The sequence below is a fragment of the Sorex araneus genome, chromosome 1 (assembly GCF_027595985.1).
Source record: "Sorex araneus isolate mSorAra2 chromosome 1, mSorAra2.pri, whole genome shotgun sequence".
Taxonomy (NCBI): domain Eukaryota; kingdom Metazoa; phylum Chordata; class Mammalia; order Eulipotyphla; family Soricidae; genus Sorex; species Sorex araneus.
In genome coordinates, this window is record NC_073302.1 from 232,280,984 (window position 1) to 232,308,001 (window position 27,018).

General features: G+C 43.2%; 1 protein-coding gene across 1 annotated transcript in view; it reads left to right on the forward strand.

The window, feature by feature from the left end:
• The window catches only part of SMAD9 (SMAD family member 9), an 80,001-nt gene that overhangs the window by 26,607 nt on the left and 26,376 nt on the right, over positions 1–27,018 (forward strand). The window contains exons 2-3 of the mRNA XM_055123906.1: positions 16,888–17,514; positions 23,983–24,237. Coding sequence (XP_054979881.1) covers positions 17,103–17,514; positions 23,983–24,237 — 667 coding nt within the window. The 5' untranslated portion in view covers positions 16,888–17,102. The remainder of the gene's footprint in view (positions 1–16,887; positions 17,515–23,982; positions 24,238–27,018) is intronic.

Genomic DNA, 27,018 nt, shown 5'->3' on the forward strand with positions numbered 1-27,018 from the left:
CAAATTTCAAATACAAAACAGTGGCAAACTGTTTTTTATATAGTTGTATATAAAATAGGTGTATGATCCACCTATTGCTACTAAGTCTTGTTAATTACATTCTTATTGGCACTTGGTATTTAAGACATAAAGAGGTTTTGGGGTTTATTTTGTTTTGCTTTTTTAAAAAAAATTATTTATTTTTAATTAGTGAATCACTGTGAGTTTACAGTTACACATTTATACATTTTTGTGCTCATGTTTCCCTCATACAAAGTTCGAGAACCCATCCCTTCACCAGTGCCCATTCTCCACCACCAGTAAACCCAGCATCCCTCCCACCTCCCCAGTCCCATCTCCCCCCCACACACTGCCACTGTGGCAGGGTATTCCCTTTTGTTCTCTCTCTCTAATTAGGTGTTGTGGTTTGCAATAAAGGTGTTGAGTGGCCATTGTGTTCGGTCTCTAGTCTACACCCTTCCCCCCCCCCCCCCCCCCCGCATGGCCTCCAACCACATTTTACTTGGTGTTCCCTTCTCTGAGTTGACCTCTCCCCAGAATGTGGGGCCAGCCTCCAAGCCATGGAGTCAACCTCCTGGTACTTATTTCTACTATTCTTGGGTGTTAGTCTCCTACTCTGTTATTCTATATTCCACAGATAAGTGCAATCTTTCTATGTCTCTCTCTCTCTTTCTGACTCATTTCACTTAGCATGATACTTTCCATGTGCTATTCCACTTATAGGCAAAATTCATGACCTCATTTTTTCTAACAGCTGCATAGTATTCCATTGTATAGATGTACCAGAGTTTCTTCAAACAGTCATCTGTTCTAGGGCACTCGGGTTTTTTCCAGATTCTGGCTATCGTAAACAGTGCTGCGATGAACATATAAGTGCAGATTTTCTACTATACTTTTTTGCTTCTCTGGGATATATTCCCAGAAGTGGTATTGCTGGATCAAATGGGAGCTCAACCTCAAATCTCTTGAGAATCGTCCATATTGTTATCCAAAAGGGCCGAACCAGTCAGCATTCCCACCAGCAGTGTAGAAGGGTCCCTTTCTCCCCACATCCTCTCCAACAGTGGTTGCTTTTGTTCTTTTGGATGTGTGCTAGTCTCTGTGGTGTGAGGTGGTATCTCATGGTTGTTCTGATCTGCATCTCCCTGATGATTAGTGATGTAGAGCACTTTTTCATGTGCCTTTTGGCCATTCATATCTCTTCTTTGGGAAAGTTTCTGTTCATTTCTTCGCCCCATTTTCTGATGGGGTTGGATGTTTTCTTCTTGTAGAGTTCAACCAGTGCTTTATATACCCTTGATATCAACCCCTTATCTGATGGGTATTGTGTAAATATCCTTTCCCTTCTTTTTTTTTTTTTTTTTTTTGCTTTTTGGGTCACACCTGGCGATGCACAGGGGTTACTCCTGGCTCTGCACTCAGGAATTATCCCTGGCGGTGCTCAGGGGACCATATGGGATGCTGGGATTTGAACCCGGGTCGGCCGCGTGCAAGGCAAACGCCCTACCCGCTGTGCTATCTCTCCAGCCCCCTATCCTTTCCCTTCTGTAGATTGTCTTTGTATTCTGGTCACTGTATCTTTTGCGGTTGTTTTGCTTTGTTTTGGTATCACATCTAGCAGCACTCTGAGGTTACTCCTGGCTCTGCACTCAGGAATTTCTCCTGGTGGTGCTCAGGGATGCTCAGGATTAAACCTGGGTCAGCCGCATGCGATTCGGCAAGTGCCCCACCTGCTGTACTATCACTCCAGCCTCCAAAATGAGATTTACAGCAAGAAACTCATTAACTTAGTAAACCAAATGAGATTATAATAATGACTCTTACCTATGTTTTAATTTTACAGCCAAAAATCTCTAGTCAAATTAAGTGCCAGAATTTCTAGAATACTGAAGAACACTGAGTACCTATGTTTAAAATTGCGCTTAGGAATGTCCTCACATTTTCTTTGCTTAAGAGGAGTACATCTTGTTTGTTATTCTCTTTGCTTTGCTGCTCAAATGTGCAACCATTGATCTATCTCAGTTATGATTCGTGCTTGATCATTTTAAAGTTAAGCATCATTGAGAAATTATCTGCTAAGCAAAACTTAAACCTACTGAGAAAACAGCTTTGTTGTCCCTGATGTGGTGTGAAACATTTCACTTTAATAAGATTGGAATTTTTATGGGTAGTTGGTGATGCCAGTTTTTAAGCTCAAAGGATTTGTTCAAGGTTCTTCAGTGGGAAGTTTGATGAAAGTATTGAGTGATTATATGAACCCAACCTTCAGACTCAAAGTGAAAAATTTATTTGAGGGGACAGAGGTATAGTACAGTGGATAAGACACTTGGCTTGCATGTGGCTGACCTAGATTCAATATCAGGTAAGCCATATGTTCCTCTGAACACATCAGGAGTAATTCTTGAATGCAGAGCCAGGAGTAAGTCCTGAGCACTGCCAGGTGTGGCCCACAAACAACATCAATAGCCAGAACATAAAGAATTTAGTTTAGCCAAATTGTGACCCTTGCATCATTTTTAAGATGGAGAGTCTTTCTTTCTTTCTTTTTTCTTTTTTTGGGCCACACCCGGCAATGCACAGGGGTTACTTCTGGCTCATGCACTCAGGAATTACTCCTGGCAGTGCTGGGGGTACCATATGGGATGCAGGGAATCGAACCCCAGGTCAGCCGCGTGCAAGGCAAACGCCCTACCCGCTGTGCTATTGCTCCAGCCCCAGAGAGTCTTTCTTGACATTTCCTTTATACTGACTGGCATTAGTAGTGCTCTGCATGCTGTCGCATCCCCTTTTGACTTTAACTTTGTTTCTTCTTAACATGTCGCAATCTACTTGTTTGTTTAGGTTCAGTAACTAAATCTACATGGGAAGAATTTTCTTTGCCCAATGATTAACTTTATTACTCAGGTATATCCTTTTGGTTAGTAGGTGATCAGACATTAACCTAGTAAGGCACTTTCCTTTTGTCTGCCTGACCCGATGGCTCCAACAGAAGGACATTTCCCTCCAGTTTAATCTTTTAAGTCAACAGCAAGGTTAGGCCTAGTCATCCCATAGAGTGATTTTTTGTATATATTTCCACAGATTATTGTCATAATTGACAAAAGATCTTGGATTCTGTCATTCTGTATTTTCCTGGCTTGAGAATGTATGTTTCCTTACAATGAATGAGCTCACTTTTATTCCAGTACAGATTCAGAGTTCTGGTTTATTTTTGGCTTTGGAATTTTTTTTCTCAACAGTAAGAATCCAAACTATCAGTTCAAAGAGACACTTGCTTACATGGTGGAAAAGTAGCAATTGGCTGGTGCCAAGCTGAGATGGCAGTAGATAAGTTTGCAACACAAAAATATTAGGACTTTAATTGGTGTTATTTCTTCTGTCAAACAATTTCCTGGGAGTTTTGCCTACAGAAAAGTAAGTTGGAAACATGTTGGATTGAGCTGTATTTGCTCCAGAGTCCAGCCAGCACTACCTAAGGGACAGGGAAGTTGTCCTGTAGGTACTAGCTACAGCTTATGGGTTTTATGGGGTTTGGGACAATGAGAAAAACCCCATGTTTCTGGACTGGCCTGGAATTTTTTTTTCTTTTTGGGTCACACCCAGCGATGCTCAGGGGTTACTCCTGGCTCTGCACTCAGGAATTACCTCTGGCGGTGCTCGGGGGACCATATGGGATGTTGGGAAACGAACCCGGGTTGGCTGCATACAAGGCAAATGCCCTACCTGCTGTGCTATTGCTCCAGCCCCTGGCCTGGAATTTTTGATGGTTTGTGACAAAATAATTCTCTTTCTGTCTTTGTTTAAAAATAAAGCAACACCCTCTTGAGATAAATCATTTAATAAAGCCAAAATAGTGCCCAGAATATACCTTACTACATTTGAAGACTAAATATTTTGAAATCATTTATGAGCTTTGAGTTCTGACTTTGACTCTCAGTGGTGCAGATTTTTGTGTCGGGGGCTCTATTCTGCAGCCCTATCACACAGCACAGCCCCCTAAATGCCCTGGAAACTCAACAAATGCTGAATTGATGGACGAACAAAAACACTGGGGAGACTTCAGAGTGCCTCCCCAAAGGATTACTTAAAAGGATATTGTAGAAGGAACCTGTACTCTTTATATAGAACATCCAAGTACAAGGGAAAATCATGAAATGGTTTTGGTGATACCCAGCCAGTTACCGCTCATTCTTTTGTAGATTGATGTTTCTTTGTTTTTTAATTTGTTTTTTTTATTGAATCACAGTGAGATACACAGTGACAAGGTTGTTCATGATTAGGTTTCAGTTGTATAATCTTTTAACACTCTTTCCCTTCACTACAGTGTACATTTCTCACCATCAGTGTCCCTAGTTTCCTTCTCCCCTCCCCACAATCGTCCCTTATTGCCTCTTATTGCCTCTGTGGCACTTTTCTTCTCTTCTCCCCCTCTCCTCCTCCTCCTCCTCCCCTTCCTCCTGCTCCTCCTCCCCTTCCTCCTGCTCCTCCTCCCCTTACTACTCCTCCTCCCCCTCCCTTCTTCCTCCTTCTCCTCTTCCTCCTTCTTTTCCTTTTCCTCTTCTTCCTCTTCGTCCTCCTCCTCCTCCTCCTCCTCCTCCTCTTCTTCTTCTTCTTCTTTTTCTTCTTCTTCTTCTTCTTCTTCTTCTTCTTCTTCTTCTTCCTCTTCTTCCTCCTCCTCTTCTTCCTCCTCCTCTTCTTCTTCTTCTTCTTCTTCTTCTTCTTCTTCTTCTTCTTCTTCTTCTTCTTCTTCTTCTTCTTCTTCTTCTTCTTCTTCTTCTTCTTCTTCTTCTTCTTCTTCTTCTTCTTCTTTTTCTTCTTCCTCCTCCTCGTCCTCGTCCTCCTCGTCCTCGTCCTCCTCCTCGTCCTCCTCCTCGTCCTCATCCTCCTCCTCCTCTTCTCCTCCTCCTCGTCCTCCTCCTCCCCCTCCTCCTCCTCCTCCTCTTTTTCTTTTGGGCATTATGGTTAATCTACAATTCTTTATTTTTTTTTGCTTTTTCGGTCACACTCGGCAATGCACAGGGTTCACTTCCTGGCTCTGCACTCAGGAATTACCACTGACGGTGCTCAGGGGACCATATGGGATGCTGGGAATCGAACCGGGGTCGGCCGCGTGCAAGGCAAATGCCCTACCCTCTGTGCTATTGCTCCAGCCCCTAGATCTACAATTCTTTTTTTTTTTTGGGTCACACCCAGCGATGCTCAGGGGTTACTCCTGGCTTTGCACTCAGGAATTACTCCTGGCGGTGCTTGGGGGACCATATGGGATGCCGGGGATCGAACCCGGGTCGGCCGCGTGCAAGGCAAACGCCCTACCCGCTGTGCTATCGCTCCGGCCCCTAGATCTACAATTCTTATAGGAGAAATTCTAAGTAGGAAGAAGGAAAAGTGAAAGGTCAGCTTGTATTTGCATAATTATAGATTGAAGTTATGAGAAGTAATTACAAAATTTAATAAACTCCATATGTATTCCCCGTGATGTTCTAGTGAGAAATAAAAGTTTAGAAGAAGATGTTTTTATCCTTTCTGTGGCAAGACAGTTCTCCTATTATGCTACCAACTAAAATTCCTGTGTTTTGTTAGAACTGCATTTATTTTGAGAATGATAGACACACAACAGACAAACTGACTCAGAGAGAAGCTCATCTCTGGTATTTCTAAGACAGATTAAAAAATTATATCCAACTTGTGCAGGAGTGACAGTGAGAGAGTGGAAACACAGCAAGTTACATGCAAAATCTATTTGACAATCATCCTTTTTTCAAAAGAGAATGATTTTGAAGTAAGCTATACAGACATCTGATACCTTGAGTAGTGCAGCTTATATGTTTTTTGAAGAACATGCTGGGAACATTTTTCAAAAGTGGTCTATTGAATATGTCAGTAAAGTGATACTGTCTTGCTTTTTAAAAGGCTGAAATGGTTGTAAAATTTTTAACTGTTTTAAAAATGGCATTTTTATATGCAAAGAGTTTATATTAGATGGACTAGAAGTAACATAGAACATTGGTGGAGAGTCTTGGGTCCTTTGGTGGTGGTGGGTTGCAGCAAATTTCTACATAAAACAGCACTGCAACTATGTTACCTAAACAATAATAAAAGAAAATATGATTTATTTTGCAGTTTGCTAACAGTGATATTTTTTAATTCCTAGCACTAAGATGATAAGAATGCACTTTGAAAGTTAGAATTATACTTTGGAAGTAGAAATATAAGGTGAGATATCCTTGTTTTATTAAAGAGTCCAGATAATTTCTTTCTAAAGAATTAGATATACCTTTGGAAGTAAGGTTTGTAAAGTTTAGTAGTTAACTCTAGGAACTGCAGTGAAGAACTTGGCATGTAAATATTTATTGAATGAAAGACTATTTCTTCCTGAAAAACTGTACATAAATAAGATTCACATAAACTGAATCATGCTTTCACATTTATCATGATTCATTTTGTAAAACAAATAATCTCTCTCAAATTTATACTTGTGACAAATCCAGATTTTATGGGTCAGAATTGCTTGAAGTTTGAATAGCTTCACGATGCTATGTGTTATAAAAGATCTAGTTTATGTTTTTGAGGTTGCCAAGGTACAGAAAGTTTTTTTTTAGGTCAACAGTTATTCACCAGTATAAACAATTCAGTAAAAATATATTTCTCAGGATTTCCCATTTGTAATTGATAAATCATTCATGGGGAAATAGTTGGCCTGGGTTCTTATTCTTCTTGAGAGCGTGAATGTTTTATAAACATGTTAAGACTCACAAATTTAAGAGGGAAGAAAGAATTGTGTTGTCAGTAGTGCGATGACATACATTTTTGCACACGTGAAACTTCAACAACGCCTTCTGATGCACTCAAAAAAATCATGTTAGAACTGAATCTAAATTGAGAATGAGTTCTAAACCCAGGTTTGTTTTCCTGCAAATCTATGTGGATCCTACTGTGAGTTAGATGGCTCATTTAATTCTTTCACTTTGTTTCTCTGTAGATTCTTGTAATTTAATTAAAGTTTTGTCATTCTGAGCTGGTTGTCCTGGTTAGTAAGGTGGTCTCTATCTACTCTCTAGTGGGAAGCTTTAGACTTCCAGAAACTTGGAGACATGCGGTACTGAGGAATTAGACCCCTGTCAACCATGTCCAAGGCAAGCAATTTATCTGCTGTACTTTCTCTCCAGCCACTGCATACACATTTAACGTTATTAAATCTTCTAGTCCATGAACATAAAATATTTCAATTTATTTGTCTTTTTTCATTTCTTTGAGTAGTGTTTTATAGTTTTCATTGTACAAGTCATTGACTTCCTATGTATTTTATTCAATTTGATGCTATTGTAAATGTTTAGTGTGTGAAACTGAATTTTGTGTGCTGACTTTGTTAATTTGTGCAGACTTTGTTAAATTTATAAATTCTAGTAATTTTTATTTCAGTTTTTCTTTGTATAGGATTATGTTATCAGAAAACAGTTCATTTTACTTCTTTCTTTCCAATAGTGCTTTTTACTTTTTCTCTTGACAAATTGTTTTGTCTAATACTTCTAGGTTTATATTGAATAGAAATGTGAAGGTTAACACGGTACATTGTTCCTCATCTTAAGTGAAAAAGCTTCTAGTGGTTAACTGTTGATTATAATATTTTTATATATGACTATTATTAATAAAGACTATTTTCTTTTGTTCCTGGTTTTGCTGGGTATTTTTATCATGAGGCACTGCTGAACTTTGTCTTATTCTTTCTGCATAAGTTTAGATATCCTTGTAATTTTTTAAAATATGATATGCCCTGGAAATTTTCCCATGTGCATTTGAGAAGAATGTGTATGCTGTTGTTTGGGTATATTATTCTATAGATGTCTAGTAGATCTCATTGGCTTTTTGTGTTATTTAAATTCTCTACCTACTTATTTATCTTCTCTCTGGTTGTCTGGTCCATTATTGAGAGTGATGTCCAGCAATCATTGTGGCTCATTCTTTTCCCCATCAATTCTGTCAGTTTTTGCTCCCAGAGTCCCACAAAGGATTGTTCCAATGTCCTGTGTTCAGATATGCTTAGGCATGCTCTAAGATACAAGCAGATATCATGAATATTTTAAACTTTTAATTTTCTCCCACATTAAAATCACCAGTTGGATCTTCCAAGGAGGCCAAATAAGTATAAATAATCTGGAATGATGTATTGCAAGAGTTGTGTTTAAATGTACAGCTTAAAAATAAAAGACTCATATCTCAACTTTTGTTCTGCCGGGACGATTGAATTTTAGTGTGGAATTGTGCTTAAATCTTGATCTACGCCTGTGGTTAGTGCTGCTTTTCTTCTAAGAGGTCCTATTTATTTAATAAGACTTGAAAATGAGAAAGTTGTTTTGCTCACTCAGCAGGGGCTTATTGTAAAACTTGGGTGCCATAAAAGGAAAGTATTTGCTTTTGTGTTGTATTTGAGGTGGACCACAAATGAAATGGGGTAGGAAAGGGGACAGTCATGAGGAACTTTCCTTCTGCCCAAAGAAGGATCATTTTAATGGTCAACAGCTGGTGTTTGTGGAGAACTGGGTTATGAAAGCCTGGATGTAGGTGCCAGCAAATGGTGTCAAGGAGAGTAGTGCCAGAAATTTGTTTATCCTCTTACTTCTTTGCACTAATGGAAAAGTAATGTAATGGGCCAGAACAATAGTACAGTGGGTAGGACTTTGGCTTTGCATGAGGCCAACCCGGGTTCAATCCCTAGGATCCCTTATGGTTCTCCTAAGCATCACCAGGAGTAATGCCTGAATGCAGAGTGCAGAGCCAGGAATTTGGCCTGAGCATCGCTGCTGAGTGTGACCCCAAGAGCAAAAAAAAAAAAAAAAAAAAAAAAATCAAAACCCATAGTGTTGTAGAGAACCGTGGTTTTGTGTTGTCAGGTGATGTTTGTTATTGCAAGGGTGACTTTGATGACTGTGGGAAATAAACTGGTTTTGTTTTGCTTTGCTCTATGCAGTATACCTTCATCAAGTCTCCTTCCTCGGCTACCCAGTCAGGTAGCAGTGGAACAAACACCACACTGAAGTGAGCCACATAGTCCCAAAAGGCAGGTAGAGCCAAGGACCAAGGAGTGGTGTAGTCATCACCCAGGCAGATATCCCGCTGAGCCTGATAAGGAAGTCTATTTGTACCCGAACAAACAGAGACCACAGCACTTGCTAGAGAATCGGAGTCAAGTAGTTGATCTATGATAGTAATATACAATTTTCTTATAAGATGGGATGTTTAACTATGAGAGAATTACAGAAAATTGTCCCGATCTACCACATTAATTTATAAATTAACTGAGATTTCAATTCTTCTAAGTGAAGCTCAATTATCATCTCAGGAATCCTAGAATCTCCCTGGTTGGGCTAAGGATTGTTCCTTCTATACCAGCTTCTTTCTGCATCATTCTTTTGCTGCCATTTGTTTTGGGATCACACCCTATTGTGCTCAGGCTATATTCCTAAATCTGTGCTCAGGGATTACTCCCTGCAGGCTCAGGAGAGCATATGGAGTGCTGTGGATGGGTCCCAGGTTGGCAAGACAAGTGCCATACCAACTTATGATCCATACTAGTCCCTTAATCTCTCTTGTTATAATTACAGAAAACACCAGCCCATGTTTTTATTTATAAATCCCTTATGGACATTGATTGGTGTTTATTTTGTTTCATTCTTTTTGTGTTTTATAGGAATAGGATGATTACAGGCAGTATTAACACACCCTCCTCTATTTTTGTGAAGCAGTTCTATAGGTATCACTGTATCACTATTATCCCATTTGCTCGAGTGGGCTTAGTAACGTCTCCATTTGTCTTAGCCCTGAGATTTTAGCAGCCTCTCTTTACTTGTCCTTTCCAATGGTGCCACATTAGAGGCTCTTTCAGGGTCAGGGGAATGAGACCCATCATTGTTACTGTTTTTGGCATATGAATACAACACAGGGAGCTTGCCAGGCTCTCCCATGCAGGCAGGAAACTCTTGATAGCTTGCCACATTCTCCGAGAAGGAGAACTAGGCTATAAGATGTCACATGGGTGCAAATGCGCTCGTGCACTTCCGGGAGCTTGGTTTTATAGTTTCTGGATGTTGGCCCTTGATGGGAATTACACGGCAGGGAGGGTGGGGGGGCAGTTTGTGGGTGTGGCTACCAAGCTACTGGAAAATGGGGGGTTTGGGTGGAGGAGGCCCAGTCCTGATCTGAGCAGGCTTGGAGATCCCAGGCCCGGGTCCTGCACACCTGGGTTCCTCTGCTGGTTCCTTCATGTGTGAGGCTTGTCCGAACATGAGGAGAGGAGCCTTGAGCATGGCTGTGGCTGGGTTCTGAAGGTCTTCAGTTGCTGAGGCTGTGTTCGGGGCGAGGAGGGAAACTCAACCTGCCCCGCTCTGAGGGGCCTTGGTGATGACAGCCAAGCACGGGGGCAAGAGACTCTGCCATTTTAGTTTCATTTTATTTTGTGTTTCTGAGATTGGGCTGGAGGTCTACACCCAGTAATACTTGGCTCAGTTCTGTGGCCTGATGGTTTGATATCCTGCCCAGCTGTGCTAGGGACCACCAGTGTCACAACCCAGGGTACTTGGGTGGGGCCTGGGGTGGGCATCCAGTACCAGGGATTGTTCTTTAATGTCTTTGAGAGAGTGTAGTTTTAATTATTATGGTGAACCTGGGCATTTGAGTTTCTTGGAGACCACAGGAGTTCAAGTGACTAAGCTCTCAGCATTTCAGTGATCTTGACAGTGAAGAGCAAGTCAGAGCCAGATTGACACCACTAAACAAACGGGGAGAGGCAGAGTTGGGGGCCTGCAGTGCTGACATTTATATCAGGGTGACAGTCAACTGGAGCTAAACACAGCTCCTTTGTTTTCCCAGTGGCTAAAATAGCATAGGGATGAGAATGGAATAAGCTTTATGAACTAAAAACTGTTCCCCAGGACAAATATTACTATACCCAAGAACCTAGCTCTACGTGAAATTCTAAGTTTGAGTGATTGTTTTATATTTACTTTTTCTACAAATATATATGTACATATATCAAACAAATAGACAACTGCAGAAAATAATATTTCCAGCATCTGTGTATCTTCCAGGTAGCTTTATTAAGCTTCAATTTGGAGGTATTTTCTGTTTCTTCCTTCTGTAACTGGGAGGCTACTCTTAGGAATGTGGTGTTTGTCTCTCTGAAGTCCTGCATAAGCCTCCCTGGAGACTGCCTCAATGTAAGGGCCTGTGTGTCATGAGAGAGGAGCTACATTTTACACAAGGAAAAATCAAAGTTTGGGAGCCAGTGTAAGACTGACCTATGTGGGCTGAAACAGTGAAGTTAGTCTGCAGGTCGATGTTCCACAGACTCTAGAGTCTTGATTAGTTTGGAGTTCTTCAGGGGAAAAAATGTTTGATCCTGAAAGTTTCCCATCAGATAAAACCAGTCATAATTAGAGGTCTGTATGGTTTCGGGATAGTGCTTGTCAAACTCTTTTTTTAAAAAAGAATCAACCCAGAGTGACAAATACATTTTGCATTGTTACCCTAGAGATGTGTGTGCATCCAGACATATGCACAGACCCACATCAACAGGCTCAGAACACACACACCTCAGATTGAGAAGTCATGGTGAAATACTTTTCCTTTTTTTGAAATATATGTTTTTGGTGCTAGAAATTGAATCCAGGGCCTCATACACACATCCTAGCATTCATTCTTCCAACACAGTCCTGGACTGAAAACTTAATTTTATTTTTGTTAGCTGTGCTGCGATATAGTCTATTCTATTTAACAAAAGCTGTTTTGATTTCACATGCCATTAACAGATAGGGACTCACAGTTAAAAAGAAAAAAGGAGAGAATAGAAAGAGCAAAACTTGTTTAGAGAACTATTCCTTATTAAGGAAAAAACCTTTTTCTTAAAGGGTACATTTAGTTTAACTCCACTGTTTTATAGAAAGCTTTTCTCTACCACTGACCTTAGCTGAGAGATTTATGATACATTTTACTAATAGCAAAACCCGTGGACCTAAGAGAATTAAAAACTCCTTGGTCTCAGGTTACTCACTCATGTCACTGCTCTTTAAAAGTTGCTGCCTCTCTAGAACTACTTTAAGGCAGCCTGTCTCCATGAAGTAAACAGAACTTAAACACAGCAACTTAATGGTATAAATTCATGATGGTTAAGCCACTGTAACCAACATTTCCAAATAAACTTGAGTGTAAATCAGACTGCTGAGTGAAAAAGAATGGCTGTCAGCTAAGGCTGTGTGAAAGAACAGCTCTCTCTACTCTCATTTCATTTTAGTTTACCTGTTTGTGGTGCTAAGTCTCTATAAGAATAAGTGATATGGCACTACTTGATATTTATTTGATTTTTTAATTTATTGAAACATCTCATCCATATTCATTCCTTTGTGTTAATTAACATCATCTTGGGTGTAACCAGGCTATCTCAGATGGTAATGATTAAAGTAGTTGGTGTTTAGAGAGTACCTTTGTCTGTGGAAGTTTGTCTAATATAATTCAGAAAAGTAAAGCTTTCCCTCCAGCAAAGTGAAAATTCTCTTCAGTACGTATTGGACAAGCAATTGTTGACTATTGCGAATGAGCTTGATTCTAAAATTCTAAAAGTATTTAGCTTGCTGCAAAATCTTCCTGCTAGCCACTGGGACTTACCATTAGTAAGGTAGCTGGTTCCCAAAATCAGGAAGAAAGAGAGGCATCGGCCAGAAATTTCACAGGAGATGAAATGCACAGCTCCCTCCAGGAATGGTAAGTAACTAGAAAAGAGTGTCTAATTTGGATGGGTAGAGAGAACACAGTTGATTTTTAGGTAGAATAGAAGATGTGATAGCAATACAATTCTGTGTACTACAGTTATGAATAGGACTGCTAGAAAAGCAGATCTCAGATTTGATATCTTACTGCCTCTTTCCATTTTCAAAATTCATTGAGAACTCTAAAAGTTTTTGCTTGTGAAGCTTGTATTTATCATTTTGTACCATTTTAGGAGTTAAACTTGAGAATTTTAGCATTTATTGACTCACTCAAAGGCAGTAACAAATCCATCATATATTAACACATTAATTTTTATTATTTCATTTTAATTTATTTTTGGTTCGGGGGCCTCCCGAGTCATGCTCAGGCCCAGGAAGCCCCTAGGATTCCGGTGATTTGCATACTCCAAGGCTGCACCTGGTGATGTTCTGGGGACTACATGTGGTGCTTCAAGTCCAACTTTGAGTCCACATGCAAGGCAAATGCTTTAATCCCTCAGGGCCCTATTTTTTATTTCCAAGACTCTCTTTTAGAAAAGTATATGTAATTTACAAAATAGTAGGGGTGTATTATGTCTTTTAAAATCATTTTAGTGCCCCGGTCTAATAGATAACACTTAGATTCTCATCTGTTTCCATCTAGTTTTGGTTGCTTGGTTAAAGCATGAGGAGATATGGAGTTGGAAAATAAAGGAACTCACAAACTCCATCCCACAAAACACCCATAGATCTTTCGGTCATACTTGGAGAACCACCATCCTGTAAGAGAGTTTGGAAGAATATATGAGCAATGAGATTATTCATGATCCTAATTCTTTTTTTTTTTGCTTTTTGGGTCACACCCAGTGATGCACAGGGGTTACTCCTGGCTCTGCACTCAGGAATTACCCCCTGGCAGTGCTCAGGGGACTATATGGGATGTTGGGAATCGAACCCGGGTCAGCGGCGTGCAAGGCAAACGCCCTACCTGCTGTGCTATTTCTCCAGCCCCATGATCCTAATTCTTTTGATTAATATATATTTTCTAAAATGAAGATAGACTGACTGCATACCTATAAACAAGGACGGAAGGAGCCCCCGTAATGGTGGAGGCAGAGAAGTTTGTACTTGGATGTACATACCAGGAGCCACTGTAATTATTTTTTTGTTTTGTTTTGGGGCCACACCTGGCGGTGCTCAGAGCTTACTTCTGGTGCTACACTAAGAAATTACTCTGGGAGGACTAAGGGGACCAGATGGGATGCTAGGATCAAACTTGGGTTGACTGCATGCAACACATGTGCTATCCCCACTGTACTATCTCTCTGGCCCCTGTAGTTTTATTTATTTCACTTGTATCACTTGTCATCCCATTGTTCATCGATTTGTTTGAGTGGGCGCCAGTAACGTCTCCATTCGTACCTGTCACGTTCTAGTGTAGCCCAATGGCGTCAGCTCACATCAGGAACACGAAGAAACTCAAACCAATCATTTAGTGTCTTGACAAAGAAGTCTGACCATCTCGTAGGTGAGCGGCCACAAGGTCTTTTGACATCCCATGGAATCTAGTCGGTAACAGCTCTAGTCCAGCGGTCGTCTCTAAATCACATTACATGTCCAGCCCATCTAATTTTCGACGCCTTGGCAAATGAGACAGTATCCCTGATTCTTGATCATAGATGGAGGTCGGAACTCAGGATTTCTTCTCTCACTTTAGTGAAACATGATACTCCAAGCATAGCTCATTCATAGGGTCCAGGTCTCTGTGGCATATGTTAGTGCAGGAAGAACGGTGGAGTCTAAAAGATGTGCCCAGAGCTGGGGGGTTCTTCGTCCTCTTGATCACTTCTTCAATGCTCTTGAAGGCATTCCACACCACTCTTTTCCTTCTGCACAGTTCAGGTGCCGGGTAGTTTGTCATGTTGAGTTCTCGACCTAGGTACACATAACTGCTGCATTTGGAGATGTTCGTTCTGTTGAGGGCAAGTGGAACATCAGGAACTAGTCTGTTTCTCATGAACATTGTCTTCGTGAAATTCAGCTGCAGTCTGACCTTTCCACACTCATGGTCAAAGTCGGCCAGCATTTGTGCCGTTTGGCTGATATTTGGTGTTATGAAAACGATTATCAGCAAAACGGAGGTGGTGTTGCCAACTGTCTGTCTTCACTCCCATTTCTTCCCATCCCACTCATCACATGATGTTTTTGAGGGTGGCAATGAAGAGTTTCGGTGAAATAGTGTCACCCTGCCGAACCCCTCTCCTTATGTCGATGATCACTTCCTTGTAGAATGTTGAGATACTGGTGGTGAATCCGTAATACAGCTCATGGAGGATCCTGATGTATTGAGTTTGAATACCCTGTTTGGCTAGGGCTTCGATGACCACTTCAATCTCAACAGAATCAAAGACCTTCTTTAAATCAATGACATTAGACAGAGAAGCATCTTGAACTCTCGCGAAACCTCAATGAGTTTGGTCACTGTGTGGATATGGTAGATCGTGCTGAATCCTTTTCAGAACTCAGCTTGTTCACATGGTTGTTTTTCATCTATTGTTCTGCCAATCCTATTCCGGATGACTTGAGTGAATTACTTGTAGACGACGGACAACAGGCAGATTGGGTGATAATTGCCAATGTGTGGATGTCTGCCTTCTTGTACAACAGGACGGTCCTGCTGGTTTTCCATTGGGATGGGACCTTGCATTCAGACAGGTAGTGTGTGAAGAGCCGAGCCAGTGTATTGATGAGTTCTGGTGGCAGATTCTTCAGGTGTTTGGGTCTGACCTTGTCTGGACCGTGTGCTTCTTTACCGACGAAATGGCATGTCGGATTTTGGAAGGGAGAATGCTGGGAATGACATATCCATTATTTGTAATTTGATGTGTTGCCAGGTAGACGTGGCTATCAAAGAGATCCGAGTAGAAGTCGTGGATAACCTTTTCCATTGCACTTCTGGAAGATGTGATAGATCCATCAGGATGTCAGAGGGCAGTCATCTTGGTCTTATAGTTGGTGAAGAACGGGTAGGCATTGCAAATACTTTTCCTGGTTTTTGCCGCATCGGCCAACACTGCTGCCCTTCTCTCTTTGAGGTCTTCCTTTATTGCTTCTCTGCACAGCTTTGTGAGCTTGGACGTTAGCTTGTGATTGCCTGAGGCTTGCACCAGACCATGTTGGCAAATGAGCTCGAGAGTTTCCGAAGACAGGCGACTTTTTGTGGCTTTCTCTCTCTCTGCATTCCTTGCACAATCATGGAGGTGCTGGAGCAGTCGATCATATTCCTCGTCGATGTTGTCAATGACAGCATCTTCTTATATTGCTGCAGTAGTGCCAAAGAGCCCCCAGTTGGTGGTCGTTCTGGGAGTTCTTTTCTTAAACTTTGCAGCCCTTTCTCCCTGCTCCATGAAGTAGAATTTCGCACAAAGGAGATGGTGGTCTGATCCTATTTGGAATTTTGGGACCACAGTGACACCGGTCAGGCAAAACTGATATTTATTTATTTATTCTTTTTTTTTTAATGAATCACCGTGAGGTACAATTGCAGACTTACAAACTTTCATGCTCACATTTCAGTAATACAATGATTTAGTACCCATCCCTCTACCAGTACCCATTCTCCACTATCAATGTTCCCAGTATTCCTCCCACCCCCCTACCCCCACCCCACCTCCCACCCCACCTCGCCGCTGTAGTTTTAAATTGGAAAGTGATGTGTGGAAAATTGTACCTGAGAGTAACAGGATTAGACCTGGAGTAGAAAAGTGACTTCAGAGGTTGTCATTGTAATCCAGGTGAATGAACAGTGAGGTGAGCCAGAGCTCTGATTTTGGTGGAAATGGTGAGTTGATTAGAAATCTACTGAAATCTGTTTTCAAAACAGAATTACCAACACTTGTATGTAGGTACTGAAGGAGAGGGAGAGTCAAGGAGTTTTCAAGTCTAAGAGATTGTGGAAGAAAATTTGCCCCTCTTGTTTAATTTTGTTGTTTATTTGGGTGTCACATTCAGCAGTGCTCAAGGGTTTTCTCCTGGATCAGTGCAAGGCATGCACTTTACCTGCCGTACTATGTCTCTGGCCCTCTTATTTAATGTTTAACCTTTTCCTTAAAACTTTTCTCATTACTTATCAACATGTTGTCTTGTGTTTCAGAGTTGACCAGTCTATTCCAGGGTTTAGAGCATCAGCCCACTTCCCACCCTCAACTGGTCACAGTTCATTCTGGAAGAAAAGGAAGACCTGAGTCATTCTTGGGGACCCCTTACCTATGACATCTCGAGAAAGACACCTGCCACTCTCCTGGGTCTCCACAGGTGGTGAAGTCTGTCCAGTTGCTGTGTGCCCTGGACACCTAAAGTCCACCTCTTATGCACGCCAGCACCCCAATCAGCTCCCTCTTCTCCTTCACCAGCCCAGCCGTGAAAAGGCTGCTAGGCTGGAAGCAAGGAGATGAAGAAGAAAAGTGGGCCGAGAAGGCTGTCGATTCTTTAGTGAAGAAATTAAAGAAGAAGAAAGGGGCCATGGATGAACTGGAGCGGGCCCTCAGCTGTCCTGGGCAGCCCAGCAAATGTGTGACCATCCCCCGCTCCCTGGACGGGCGGCTGCAGGTGTCCCACCGAAAGGGGCTGCCGCACGTCATTTACTGCCGAGTGTGGCGCTGGCCGGATCTCCAGTCTCACCATGAGCTGAAGCCCCTGGAGTGCTGTGAGTTCCCGTTTGGTTCCAAGCAGAAGGAGGTATGCATCAACCCCTACCACTACCGCAGAGTGGAGACGCCAGGTAAGTTTCCTTCCTGAGTTAGTGGGTAAGTTAAGGTGGGCCATGATAGGAGAGCAAGACGAGACCCCGCCTCGCCCCATCACCACAGGAGAGGAAGGAGAACGCGAGCTTTGGTCTCGGGAACTAATCCCAAATTTTATGATCAGAAACATCTAAAAAGATGTTTTTATTTCAGCATACATGGAGGCTTCATTGTCCTTTTAGTTAATGTTTATTTTTTATTATTCTTCATGATTATAATTATTTCCTAGTTTTTAGAGTCTTCGAGGGATTTACAGTTGCTTAACTGTAAAACACTAAATGTCCTCCTTCTTGGCCCCTGTCCCTCACTGATCTGAACTGAACTCCACAAAAGTAGGCTATCCCTTTCTCCGAGCCCAGGAACACAGTGTCACCTGTCTGGGTCCGGAATGGCCAGGGAAAGAGTCACTGGAAATTTAGGTCTGAAAACCACAGGAGTTGTGAGTGGGGGCAGGGGTGACTGGGGTGTGGGTGGAGGATGGATATTGGCTGTTGTTATTAAATGTGTCTTTAAATATAGCAATGTATTGTTCTAAACTATTCACACACTTGTTTATCTATATGAATATATAGTACCTTTTGGAGAAGTCTAATGTATTTTTCGTTCCTTCATTTTCTCTGTAACAGAATTAGGTCATATTTCTCATTGGATAGAATGTTCCTGTGGCTCCCAAGAATAGTAGAGATAAGGACCAGGAGGTTTACTCCATGGCTTGGAAGCCGGCCTCATATGCTGGGGGAAAAGGCAGCTCAGATAGAAAAGAGAACACCAAGTAAAGGGTGTTTGGAGGACCCGCTCGGGATGGGAGATGCGTGCTGAAAGTAGACTATAGATCAAACACGATGGCCACTCAATACCTCTATTGCAAACCACAACACCCAAAAGGAGAGAGAGAACAAAAGGAATGCCCTGTCACAGAGGTGGGGTGGGGAGGAATGGGATTGGGGGGCGGGAGGGATACTGGGATCATTGGTGGTGGAGAATGGGCACTGGTGGAGGGATGGGTACTTAAGCATTGTATGACTGAAACACAACCACGAAAGTTTGTAAGTCTGTAACTGTACCTCACAGTGATTCACTGATAAAAAATTAATAATAATAAAAAAAGAATGTTCCTGTGGCTATTAAGATATAGCTTTCATGGGAGGTTTCTCTCCTGAACTGGCTGCCTGCATTATTCTAGGAGATTGGATGGGATCAGAAGGTCCACATCCATTAGGAGGCAGTTCTGGGACTGGTACAATTGCACAGCAGTTAAGGCACTTGTGTTGCACACAGATGACCTGGACTTGATCCCCAGCAATCGATATGGCTCTCTGAGCTCCACCAGGAGTGATCCCTGAGTACTGAACCAGAAGTCATCCCTGAGCACCGCCAGGTGTGGTCCCCATACAAGACACAAAGGAGAGCTTGCAGGCTGCGAAGACAGGCGGCCTGCATCAGCTGGGGTTAGCCTTAGCAGTGCCGGCTAATGTCTTAGCTTAGGCCTTTTGGCCTCCAGGTCTTGTGGTAAAGGTGCTCTCACGGCATTACCTGTGATGCTTCTCACAGTCCCTTTATCAGGGATCAAGCTCCTAGTTGAAACGCCAGTGGACACATCCCCAACCCCTGGCAAATCTGAAGCATTTCCTTCATGGGGCTTTGCTTTCTTTCCTTTCCTTTTTTCTGGGATCTTTCTGTAAATTTTAAATAAAATGTCACTAATGAATGAGTTTATGATACAAATGGCTTGACTCCTTTAGCATTTGAAAGATGGTATAGTAAGCAGTCAAAATACTCCCCAATTTTGAGGGGTGGGGATCATGCTTATTAAGAAATTCATTGTCTTGGGGCTGGAGCAATAGTATAGCAGGTAGGGCATTTGCCTTGCACATTGCCAACCAGGGTTTGATCTGCAGCATCCCCTCTGGTCCCCTGAGCACTTTCAGGAGTAATTTCTGAGTGCAGAGCCAGTAACAAGCCTGGGCATCTCTGAGTGTGACCCAAAAAGAAAAAAAATCATTGTCTCTTCCTGAGAAATATGATTGTAAGGTGCAGCTCTTAAGAAATGTCTTATATGAGGGAGTTGGAGAGATAGTACAACAGGCAGGACATTTTCCTTTCATGTTGCCAACTGAGTTCAGTCCCCAACACCTCATATCTTATCCTCAGTCCAGACTAGGAGTTATCCCTGAGTGCAGAGCTAGGAATAAGCCCCAAGCACTGGGTGGGTCCCCTAAATAAACAAACAAGCAAAACAAATAAGTGAATAAATAAAAGAACACACACCATTATGGTTCTTCAAAAAAAAGTAATATTTTACAATGTCTTGTACAATTTGGCTTTTTTTTTGGATACTTAGAAAATCTAATTTTATAATACTACTGGATGTTTAGTTTTTCCATTGTGTGAAAGGTGCTGTCAGGAATGTTTTCTGTCTTTTGTTTTATTTTTTTCACCCAGCAGTTCTCAGGGCTTACTTCTGGTTCTGCACTCAGGAATTACTCCTGGCGGTGCTTAGGGGACCATATGGGATGACAGGGGTTGAACCCCAGTTGACCGCATACAAGGCAAGCATCTACCCTCTATACTATTGCTCTGGCCCATAGGGATATCTTGTGTTAATGTTTTTCCCCTATGCCATACATATTTCATATTTTACTTTATGGCAGATAGATTTCATATTTTAGCCTTACATTCCCACAGTGGAAGATTATCCCTGAGCACTGTTGGGGTGGCCCTGGATGGCCCCTGGCACCACATGGCTCAAATAGCAGTCACATCTGATCCAGTTAACCAAGAATTGCTAAAAGTGGCCCCGACCCCCTGAACACTGCCCTCCCCCATACATAACAGAATAAAATGAAAGCTTGGAAAAGATTTTATAAATTTTTCTAGTGGTTTTTAAGCAACACGAGTTTATTTCTAATTTTTTAATATAAAAAGCACATAACATCAGGGAGTGCTCAGGCACAACATCAGGGAATGTTCCTGGCTCTGTGCTCAGGAGTGGCTGAGGGCAGTGCGTGGGGGACCATGTGCAGTGGCTGGGGTTGCGCCAGAGTTGGCCACATGCAGGCCAAGGACCTAGCCCCTTGGGCTGTCTTTGCAGTGTGAAAAAGCTCATGTTATGTCTAGTTCTCTGGCCACATTTAAGCTCTATTTTGAGAACAATGAAAACACTAATGTTAAGCATGTGTACCATAAAGCTTAACTTTTGCCTTTAAAATCTCAGTTTTGGCTATTTTAGGAATAGGGAAGCCTGCGTTCTCACTTTCTTTTCATTCACAACCACTTCAGTCATTAATTTCATTGAGTTTCAAGTGATCTGTAGCAGTGAAAGGACTCATTTTAAGTTTTAAAATAGTTTAATATCCAATTCTTTAGAAATAAAGATACCTTTATAGTCCAAATGAATTGCTTGGCAAATAAAACTTTGAAAAGACAAAAATATAGAGCCCGTGTTTTACCATTTATTTCAACAAATATAAAATTGCTTTGGCATGTTGCTATCCAAGTCCTAACCATGAATTGTCAGTCTCACTCCTGGGTCTGCATGATACTCGAGAGCTGATGAAGGACCTGCGCTTAGGCAGCCTTTAGACTGGGAAAGAGTTGTAGGAAAATTTTCCTCAGTCCATCTTGAATTTTCTCCTTGCCACTGCCGGATGTGATTTCAGAGGTGTACTTTTTCCTTTTGTGTAAATATCCATACTTGTGGACAAGCACATGACTCTTAGAAAAAGACAAAAAACAAAACCTTTTTTTCTTTTTTTTCTGTTCTGCTTTACCACTACACACACACACACACACACACACACACACACACACAGACACACACACACACACACACACACACACACGGAGTAGCTCCCATATGCATCCAGACATCATTCACCCTCTGACCTCTGTGTCAAGATTAGATGTTAATATACGAGGTATTTAAAAGATGTCAGAATATTGAAAACAATGTCTGAAAGCCCCCTCCATATTGGCAAGGAGCACCCAAGATAAGGAAATAGAACTTAGTTCTTAGAAATAGCATTTACTATAAATTGAATGATTATTTACTTTCCCCCTCCAATTCATCTGCTGAATATATAATGCCCTGGGCGATGATCTAGGAGGTGGGGCCTTCAGATGGTGATCAGCGCTTGAGGATAGACCCTCATGATAGGATTAATGAGCTTCTAAAAAAGTCCAGAGAGCTGCCTTGCCATTTCCACCACCGGAGAATATACTGGACCAAAGCCTGTAGCCAGGAAGAGGCATCTCAGCAGAACGCTCCAACCCGGTACACAGTGCAGCGGCCAGCCTCCAGGCTGAGAGAAATGTCACTCTGCTATGGCAACAAGTTACAGAAGCTAAAATGCTCTGAGATAACTATGTTTTGAATAAAAGTATTTAAAATATGATTAGTACAAATCTGCAGTAAGTGAGCCAATCATGTTGAATAACAACCAAGGTGAGCATCACTTTCCTTTTTCCTTGTCTTTTTTCTTTTCTTTTCTCTTATTTCCTCTCTTCTTTTCCTTTTCTCCTGTTTTTATCTTTCCTCCTTCCCTCCCTTCCTCCCTCCTTCCTCCCTTCCTCCCTCCTTCCTCCCTCCCTCCTACTTTCCTTCCTTCCTTCCTTCCTTCCTTCCTTCCTTCCTTCCTTCCTTCCTTCCTTCCTTCCTTCCTTCCTTCCTCCCTTCCTCCCTCCTTCCTCCCTCCCTCCCTCCTTCCTCCCTCTCTCCTTCCTTCCTTCCTTCCTTCCTTCCTTCCTTCCTTCCTTCCTTCCTTCCTTCCTTCCTTCCTTCCTCCTCCCTCCCTCCCTTCCTCCTCCCTCCCTTCCTCCTCCCTCCCTCCTTCCTCCCTCATTCCTCCCTCCTTTCTCCCTCCTTCCTCCCTCCCTCCCTCCTTCCTCTCTCCCTCATTCCTCCCTCCTTTCTCCCTCCTTCCTCCCTCCCTCCCTCCTTCCTCTCTCCCTCATTCCTCCCTCCTTTCTCCCTCCTTCCTCCCTCCCTCCCACCTTCCTTCCTTCCTTCCTTCCTTCCTCCTTTCTTTCTTTCTTTCTTTCTTTCTTTCTTTCTTTCTTTCTTTCTTTCTTTCTTTCTTTCTTTCTTTCTTTCTTTCTTTCTTTCTTTCTTTCTTTCTGTTTTTAGGCTGCACTCAGTGGTGCTCAGGGCTTCAGGGCTTATTCCTGAATCTGTGCTCTGTGCTCAGGGTTCACTCCTGGTGGGGCTCAGGGGACTCAATGGGCTGCTGGGGGTTGAACCCAGGTTAACCACATGCAAAGCAAGCACCCTACCCACTATACTATCTCTGCAGCCCTCTTTTTTGGCTTATGAGTAAAATCGTTTTATTTAGGGAAACATTAGGGGAGAGAAGTCTTGAAAACATGTGTCAGTGAGACAGAGACAGAGAGTTGCAGGTAATTCCCAGGATAGGAGATGTTGTACCATCACTTTTCTGTGGAAAAGCATTCACTGATTTTGTTTTTCACAGATGGTGGAAATATATTTATCAGAATATTTGTGGGAACAAGCAACAGCACGTCCGTCCTTTATTTTCTTGGTGCCTCAGATGTGTAGGCCATGAAAGTCTCCACATGGAGAATGCGTGAGGAGGTCTGTGATCCCTGTGAGCACTGCTGGGACTACTCCCGGCTCTGTTCAGAGTGGGAGGACTCCCGGCAGTGCACAGGGAACCCCATGGCTCCTGTGCATTGAGCTCTTTCCAGCATTTCACGTTCCTAAGCTTCTAGTGTAAAGTCAGGATAAAGAACATACCTGTTCTTTTTAAAGCACAGAACACAGAAGGAACATAGCGAAGTGAACAGACCTTTAAAGTTTCCTTATTTACTTTTATTATTACTCAGAGCAATTTTATTATTACTCAGTTACTTAATAGCTTTTTGTTTATTTTAAATCATTCTAATAAAGATAATTTTTGTTAGACAAGAAAGTTTTTACTTTACCAACAGGACTGAGTCTGACATTTAGGCTGCATGCAAATAATTTAACAGAGCCAGGGAAGGTCCCCAGGGTTTGGTAGCAAGCAATAGAAACCTATTTTGACTGGCAGTACCAAAGGATGATGTGAACGATGATGTCTCCAGAAGGGTCTGGTAATTGCTGTAGTAGGAGTGAACAGGCAGGCCCTTTAGAGTACTGACAGAATGATTTCTCCTCTAACCTTTTATTAATTGTGGACTTCTGCTTAAGATTCAGGCCACAGAGAGAGACCGTTGATTTAACCTACTTTACAGGCTCCGTTTTGGGGAAGAGGTGGAGCCTTAAGTGAAGATTTCACAGTGAACACAAAGTGTGGTTTCCAAAAGAAAAACAAAAAAGCAAAAACAAGAGTTGGATCATCCAAAAGAGGAAAAAAATGGGTCGAGAGAAACAGCCAGTGTCCAGTGTCCACTCTAATTTGTAGCAATGAGCCAGTGTTTGGTTCTAACCTGCTGGTTCTTTCTCCTAGTGCTGCCTCCTGTCCTGGTGCCAAGACACAGCGAGTACAACCCCCAGCTCAGCCTCCTGGCCAAGTTCCGCAGCGCCTCCCTGCACAGCGAGCCCCTCATGCCGCACAACGCCGCCTACCCTGACTCCTTCCAGCAGCCCCCCTGCCCCGCTGTCCCTCCCTCGCCAGGGCAGTTCTCACAGTCTCCATGTGTGGCCAGCTACCCGCACTCCCCAGGAAGCCCTTCCGAGCCAGAGAGCCCCTATCCGCACCCAGGTCAGTGGGAGTGGTGGTCTGTGTGGTCAGTGAGTGGTGGTCTGTGGGGTCAGTGGGAGTGGGGGTGTGTGGGGTCAGTCTCTGTGTGTGGCCAGCTATCCGCACTCCCCAGGAAGCCCTTCTAAGCCAGAGAGCCCCTATCCGCACCCAGGTCAGTGGGAGTGGTGGTCTATGGGGTCAGTGGGAGTGGTGGTCTGTGTGGTCAGTGGAAGTGGTGGTCTGTGGGATCAATGGGAATGGTGGTCTGTGGGGTCAGTGGGAGTGGTGGTCTGTGGGGTCAGTGGGAGTGGTGGTCTGTGGGTTCAGTGAGTGGTGGTCTGTGTGGGGTCCAGGCTGCCCATGAGCAGGCAGCCCCGTCTTCATCCTCCCTGAACAGAATCCTTCGGGTCCTGACAGTTCTCTCTCGGGCACGTCCCTGGCCTCCCTCTAAGATGATCAGAACCAGACCCAGTTTGGAGCTGTTGGCCCAGAGCTGCAGCATTGTCTGTGCTCTGGAGTCTGCTTCTAAGGCTGAATTGGTTGGCAAGGAAATAGATGGGACAAGTCCTAGGGATTATTTGGTTGTTGTTCCATTTTGTGAAACTGTAAAAGTAAGATGATCAGGTACTCAGCTCACCTGGCAGGAAGCCTGGGGCTGGAGGAGCCCTGCATAGGATCAGCGCTCGGCATTTTCTTGGCTGCCGTGTGCGGTGGTGTCTGCTGGCAGAGTTGGGCGCATGACTGTGGTGGGCAGAACTGGAGAACCGTCCTGGCCAGGGCTTGCTCCCCTGGGGCTGGGTGAGCCCAGTGCAGCCTCTGGAAGCTAGTGGTCCTCGGGAACTACCTGCAGGTTTGGAAGATAGTTGCCGGGGGTGGGGGGGTGAGGGGGGGCAGGCAGACTCCCGAGTACTGCTGCCTGGGTTTGCTGATGGTCCTTAGCCCGGTTACGCACCGGTCGTCCCTGTGGGTTCAGCATGTGGTACCCGGGCTGGCTTAAACTGAACTGATGCTTGGCAGGCGTGCTCAGCAGCCCTTTGAGCTACCCCCGGCTGCAAGCCAGTGACTATTTGCTGACTTCAAAAAACACATGGAAGGCACACGTGTCTGCCCTGTAGGAAAGGGCAAGGCAAGGCTGCCTTCTGGTTGCACATGCAGGCCTCTAAATGAGTCCAGGAAGAAATTCACACGTGTCTCCTGAGCGTGGGAGGAATAATGCCCAAGTAGACACATTTTTTAAGGTCGTGCACAAGGCATTTTGTGCTAGCTTTTATAATCTGTCTGATTTATGTGTTCCTCTGTTCTTGTCTATGAATCTTCCCATAGGGAAGTATTCCTTTTGCTGCCAGGAGGAAAATTAAAAGATAAATAGAAAGAGTTGTGGGTGCCCTCTGCCCCTTGGGTGCCACATAAGGCCAATGGAACCTTGGGACGGTGTGTCCTTGAACAGATGTTCGGGCTTCTTGTCCACTGTTTATAGACTGGCCAGTGAATGGCACCACAGAGAGCCAGATGGTCCTTGGCCAGCTGAAGGTTCTTCCCCTGCTGTTTGCAGACAGCTTTGGTGAAGCAGTGTTGCTGTGTTTCCTTTTCTGCCCAACACCGTACTTTCTTTCCATATTGGCAGCACAGGAACTGCGCATGGATTAGCAGGCTGTTCTACTACTGAGAAAAGCTAAGCAGCTTCTGAATTTGAAAATCGTATGAAGTCATGCTTGTTTTATTTTTGTCTTTTAGTTTTGGGGTCACCCAGCGATGCTCAGGGATTTCTCCTGGCTCAGAGCTCAGCAATTACTCCTGGTGGGCTTGCAGGGGTGGGGGGACCATATGGGATGCTGGGGATCAAACCTGGATCAGACACGTTCAAGGCAAGCACCCTCCCCGCTGTATGGTCACTCCAGACCCGAGAGCGGTGCTATTAGAAATATGCTTAGATAGGGCTTTAGCAAATTTCACGTACAATAAGCTGGGCCCATGCGGCTCGTCCTGCTGCTCATATTGTTCAGCACTTGGTCAGCTTGTGTGAATCAGGTCTTGGTTCCTGAGGCCTGGGGTGGGCCCCGAGGCTCCACTGTCCTGGCCATTCCCAGGGATGCAGAGACCACAGGTCCAGGGATGCAGAGAGCAGGGAGGCACAAAAGGCGTTTCCTCTAAGCGTCCCAGAACGTATCCTTCTACTGGTGAATGACTTTCCCTTATATGTCTGCTTCCTAAATTCATGTTTTCATGCACATAGGAACATACTCAGTTATTACTATGCTCTTCAAGGGAAAGAAAGGCCATCACTACCAAGAGACTATGTGTGGAACATAGAAAGAACCCTAAACTCTAATTCGTTGCTGGAAACTTACTCAATTTGAAAGTTTTGAAGGTAAAAACATAATATTCATGAATTTCTTAATGAAAGAGACAGCTCTTTTCTTTTTTTTTTTCTTATGATTTTTTTCTATTTATTTTTTTTTAATTTAAATTTTATTGAATCACCATGTGGAGGGTTACAAAGTTCTCAGGATTATGTCAGTTATACAGTACTCAAACACCCTTCCCTTCATCCGTGCCCATATTCCATCACCAACCACCCCATTATACCTCCCGCCCCCTCCTGCCCCCCCAGTCCCCGCCCTTGTAAGTGATAAGTTTCACTTCGTTTACGCTTTATCTTGGTTACAGTCCATGTTTCAACACATAACTCACTATTGTTGCTAGGGTTTCCCCCCAAAAAAGAGAAGACAGTCCCACTGTCAAGGAAGCATTTGATGGCTCTCCATTGCTGAGAATGTAGAGATATTAAGTCCCGCTGTTTGT